Consider the following 5,523-nt stretch of genomic DNA (forward strand, 5'->3'; position numbering starts at 1 on the left):
TGCGGCTCCGCGCTGGGCCCGGGCCCCGCGGCCAAAGCCCGCCGGGGCGGCGCAGGCGGCGGCGCGGATCTCTGGTGCCGCCCGCACCTGCAAGGGCCCTGCCGTGCGGAGGGGCAGCTCAGCGGGTCTGTCATCCCCCAGTATCGACGAACAGGCAATCAGGGGGGTCGTGAGTTGGATCTGGAACGGGCAGCCCAACCCACCTTGCTAAAAAAGACCCCGGCAACTGTTCAAAAGTGGGAGAGTTTGTAGCCAGTGCATTTTGACACTAATAGTCTCACGATAACCTTTATTTTTTTTCTTCTTAACAACAAGACTGATCCTTTGGAAAAAAAAAGAAAAATCAGAAAGAAAGCACTTGAGAGCCTAAAATATCATTGTTTTGAACACTACAGACAGTGAACATTTATTATTTGTTCCTAAGAAGTTGTGGCATTTCATTCACTTAGATGAACAAAATACCTGCAATATTAACAGTTAATATTGCTCTAAGACTTTTATAGAAGCTACTGGCATTTTAGAAATCAAACTCTACCAACTTATTTATAAATCCAGTTACTAACACATGAGAAATGTAGAAATGTAGTTACAGAAGTTGCGCTTTTTAAATAGCAGAGGCCAGATCAGCTGGTGTAAAATGGCATGGCTCCACTGCCATCTCTGAGCTTTACTGTGACTTAGGTCCCTTCTGGATCTGGATAAGTATTTCCACAGAAATTGAATACCTGTTTTCCTTGAAAATATATACCTTTTGAGGCTTTTAATGAATAATGGAGGATTTCCTGATCCTTTATGTGTCTTGAACTGTAGAAAGAAAACAGTTGCAAAATAGCTTTAGGACAATATATAGATATGCAAATCATTCTCTGCAGTTATTTAAATGAGTTGCAAATTATATGTGCTTTGCTGCAGATCCAGTAGTACAATGACATAGGTAATTCCCTGAAGCATTTCTATATACAATTCACTTTCACACTGCATATTTTGCTGTTTTTTGAAATGTAACAAACTGTAATCAAAGCAAGCAGAAAGACAGAAAACCTTTAACCATGGGATTAAGTCATGAGAACTTAACTGAGAGCCAATTTGAATGAAAGTCTTAGAAAGTCAATGGCTTAATACAAAAAAATCCCATCAATAGCATGGATTATATCTTCAATCTTCATACCCCAAATAACTACACTGTAATTTGAGTTAAAGAACTGCTCTAACTGGGGGCATATTGTGGACTGGAATTAATAACCATTAATTAAACAGAAAAAAATAGCAAATAATAATTATCAATTGCAATTACCATAAAAGTCTTTCTCCAGAAACTTTTCCCATTCCTGTCTGGCTCCAGACACTCTCTCCACTCTCTTCCTATTTGATGGAGACTTCTTCCTAGCCAGATTGGGACATTCACTTCCCCCAATCATAAAACCCAGCAATTTTCGGTTATTACTCCTATCTGGCATAGTTATAGGGAATTGAAATGATAGAGGAGATTCAATTATATCAGCGCACATTAACCTGAAGTGTATCTGTTCACTATCCATTAGCACTTTTCACAATTCAGTCACCATTTAGTTTAAATCAATATTTCTTTGAATACAATTTAAAGGCTATTAATAAACACTTTTATAGCTTTTCCTTTGAAATCGGAGATTGCTAGCACTCATAAAAATAAAGCATGAATAGCGCTGATGAGGGGTAAATATAATGTAGGCAGATAACATGAAAGTATCACCAAGAATCTCTGGCAATGCAGCTCTACTCTCACCTGAAAGAGTCTTGCTGACATTTCCTCTGTGCTTGTCTGATTAGATTGCAGGCGCTGAAAGGGGAACAAATAGCTATCTGCATAAAACACCCACAAACTAGCAAGCACATGGCATTTCCAAAGAGATGCAAATTTATTTTTATCATGAAGGTGAAATAATTGCATTTGAACCTGAAGTGGTTCTAACAATTGCGTGTCAGAACAATAGATCTGAATAAAACTGCACAAAACTATGCAGAATACCAAACAGGAGAGTACACTCACAGTGTCCATTTTTACTTAAGGTATGTATATGTGTGTCTATGTGTGGAGAGTTTCAATTTACCTGCCTGCACATCAGGGAGTGCATGGAAGATCAACTCCTATTTTGATGGCTTTGATAGGAAGCCACGAACTTGGAATCTTACCATACCAATGACCTCCAGTGACCCACAAGAGCATTTGAAACCGAAGCAGATGGCCAGCGTCTCAAGGACACTGTATTTTTTTTTTAAAGCCCCGATATTAAGACACTCAGCATTTTATATATGTACATAAGGATTTAAAGGAGGTATTAATTATAGCTGGCAAAGGATTTTGCTGACTTTCTGGTGCTGTCTTAAGGTTTGTCAAACTGTCCTCCAATCACATTAGAATTATGAACAATTCATGGTTCAATTTAAACACACATTCAGATCTAATTATGTCAGATTTCTTTCCAACTATTTCTCAATTTGTTGGACCAGCTGTAAAAATTTACTACTTGGAAATCCAGAATCACAGAATAGAAAGTCGTTTATGACACAAAATACCTAAGATACTATTACATATCTTTGTCAGTCCTTATAATAATTAATTTTGATAGCACAATGATGATGGAAGTATTGAATCAGGCTTGCACAACACAGAAACCTCCTGTAGGGTAATATATGCTACAGAACTTCAGAGAAATATCTTTATACAACAAAGGACAATTTTCCAGCTTCCTTATCCACAAAACAAGGCATAATGGTAAAATATTGATGTGACTTGCAAACATAGCAAATGTAACAAAACAGCAAAAAGCATTCAACATTTATGCAGAGGTGCTGTTTTCCTCAGGGTCTCTGTCTACCAGATGAATGCTTCCTGTGATCACAGATTCATCTTGAGCTGAAGTGTTCTCCACCTGCTTCTTTGTGCAATATGGAATGTGCCCACAAAAATACATGTAAATCCATGGGTTGATACAACTATTCAAATTACCAAGGAGCATGATAATGGTGAATGCTGAACCTAGAATAAAATAGTTAAAGGAATAACATAGTAAATAAAGCAGTCATTGAAATTAGTAACATTACCACAGTCTGATGCTTTCTGGGGTACCTGTTCACATACTAAAGCTAAAGTAATACCAGGAAACTTCCATTTGTTCAGTGCAATTTTTAATTGTCTAAGGTATAAAATATACTGTAGTTGTATGCATTTCAGAGTTAAATAGTTCTGTATACTCTTTTTTTGATGTAGATGCATTGTTTTTAGAAGTTAATCAAGGAATTGTTAACTTGATATACAGATACAGATAAAAATAAATACAAATACAGATATTGATAGAAATATAGAGAGAGTAAGACTCAGAATTCACGCTTACAGGAAGACTTCTTAAAACAAAGACCATAAGATTTTTTCCATCAGGCTATTTTCTATTTTTCTTTGATTTATATTTGTGATTTTTCAACAGGTTAACTTGATAAATAAAGTCACATACTAAGTCTGCCTTTCACAAAGAGGCAACAGTGTAAGTTTGACAAGATTAATCCTGTTTACTACATGTTCTTCTTTGATATTTCAGGCTTGCTTGTTTGCTTTATAAACAGCTGTTACCCAACTTTTAATTGTTTCACAGTTTACTGCAAATACTTCATTAATACAACTTCAATATTCAAAAATATTTCAAATGTCTTATACCATTGCTGTTCTATATGTTAAATAATTTGAATAATTATTCCTTTTCATCTCAAGAGCTCCAAATGCTATTACTATATTATCTAAAATCCATAGAAGTCTGAACTGAACCCTTGCTGGAGCAGATGATACTTTTTACTACACTGTGTATTAATCATTAAAGATTAATTAGTCTTGTTTAATGAGTCTTGCCTGCAGGAAAAACCCTTACTTAAAGCACACATTTATGTGTACAAACATACCCAGACAGACACACACACGCACACACTCACATACAAAATACCCACAATATGATGTTTTGACCATGTAATATAAAAAAGTTCTCCATACCTAATTAAATATAGTAGGTAAACAATTCAGTCATTCATTTTTAATCATATTCAGATGATTACATGAAACTTTTACAGAAAAGCAAAGTCCACATACAAAGTCATGTAGCAATATGTTAGCCTGCTATAAAGTTATTATTGAGGAGGGAGAGTATCTTACCTTCAGTAACACCACTGGGGAACCAAACAGACCACAGCTGTGCAATGAAGAAAGGTGACCAACAAAGAACATATGCAAAAACTGTCACCACTGTCATTTTTACAGTCTTGATCATAGCCTTTGAAATGCAGTTAACACTGCTTGCTCGGGATGGCAGGACTTGCTTCTGATTTGTTACTTCATATTCATTCTGTTTTTTCACATATATATTCCTTTTGATTATTTTGCAAATCTTAACCTGACATGTGATAAGGATGGCTGAGGGAATGAAGAATATAACTACAAAAATCCAAGTTACATATGCCCTTGCGCCCCAGGGTAGAATAAATTCACCCCAACATTCAAAGATGCCTGGAGATATTTCAGTCTTAGAAAAGATGAATACCTGTGGAAGGCTAAACATCAGTGATATAGACCAGCTGGTGCAAATGGGAATGTTCCACAAGGCTCTCTTCTTTTGGAAAGTGACCATAGGGTAACAAACTGCTTGATATCTGTCCACTGTCATGACCACTATCATATAAGTAGAGGCAAACATGCCCAGCAACTGTAAATATTTGATAACTCTGCACAAGAAATCTGGCCCTATGAAAACATCTGTAATATCCCATATTAGTTGAGGCAGAACTTGAAAAAATGCTACCACTAAGTCAGCTATGCTGAGGTGAAGCATGAATACATACATTCTAGAGAGCTTCTTTCTTCTTCTCCACAGTACCAGTATGAGAATAAAATTGCCCACAGATGCGGTCAGAAATATTACCCCCAGTACAGCAATCTCTACTTGAGCCAATTGCTCGTCTCTTTCTGGTCTTCCAACAGGATCTGACTTATTTGTCAAACTCAGGAATCTGTGAGGAGAAGGACTTTCAGTCTGATGTGTGCTATCTTGCATAGGAAATGAAAAATTCTTCATCGTGCACAGAAGCTACTTACAGTAGCTGTTACTTGCGACTCAGGTTGACAGCTGTGAAGGACTGGCTAGTAAATAAACCAGCACGGGTTCAGGTTTCAGTACGTCTTCAAACAAATCTCTTCATGCATGTGTGAACCTAAAGCACTGGACCCATATCTTGATAAAATTCTGGCTCTTGCTGGAGTGCAAAAAGGCTTTATATAGGCTTCAAATAGAGCCTTATGTAACTTCAGAATCATCTGGTAGGCTGCAGTTATCTTAGCCAATAGGAAAGCAAGTAATACAATTGGGTGAAATATATAAATAAAAGGAGAACTTCAGAGGCTCGGCATAATTAAATTACTCACTTCAGTCAAAAACCTAAATTGTAAATAGCTGTGGCCGAAATCATACTTCAATGATATTACTCATGAGAGTTCTTTCAAATATTCTT

General features: G+C 36.7%; 1 protein-coding gene across 1 annotated transcript; it reads right to left on the reverse strand.

The window, feature by feature from the left end:
• Nucleotides 1–2,816: 2,816 nt before the first annotated feature.
• LOC112964647 (arg8-vasotocin receptor-like) lies at nucleotides 2,817–5,242 on the reverse strand. Its single transcript, XM_026063008.1, has 2 exons — nucleotides 4,175–5,242; nucleotides 2,817–3,016 (listed from the first exon to the last, which is right to left on the reverse strand). Exons 1-2 carry the CDS (start codon nucleotides 5,088–5,090, stop codon nucleotides 2,817–2,819), a joined length of 1,116 nt encoding a protein of 371 aa, XP_025918793.1. The 5' UTR covers nucleotides 5,091–5,242.
• Nucleotides 5,243–5,523: the final 281 nt, after the last annotated feature.

Source organism: Apteryx rowi, unplaced genomic scaffold (assembly GCF_003343035.1).
Source record: "Apteryx rowi isolate R43461 unplaced genomic scaffold, aptRow1 scaffold_198, whole genome shotgun sequence".
In the NCBI taxonomy this organism is placed as follows: domain Eukaryota; kingdom Metazoa; phylum Chordata; class Aves; order Apterygiformes; family Apterygidae; genus Apteryx; species Apteryx rowi.

Coding starts and splice junctions, on each gene's coding strand:
- LOC112964647 (XM_026063008.1), bottom strand. CDS start 5,090: ATGAAGAATTTTTCATTTCCTATGCAAGATAGCACACATCAGACTGAA. Junction 3,017..4,174: donor CCCCAGTGGTGTTACTGAAG/GTAAGATACTCT, acceptor ATTTTATTCTAG/GTTCAGCATTCACCATTATC.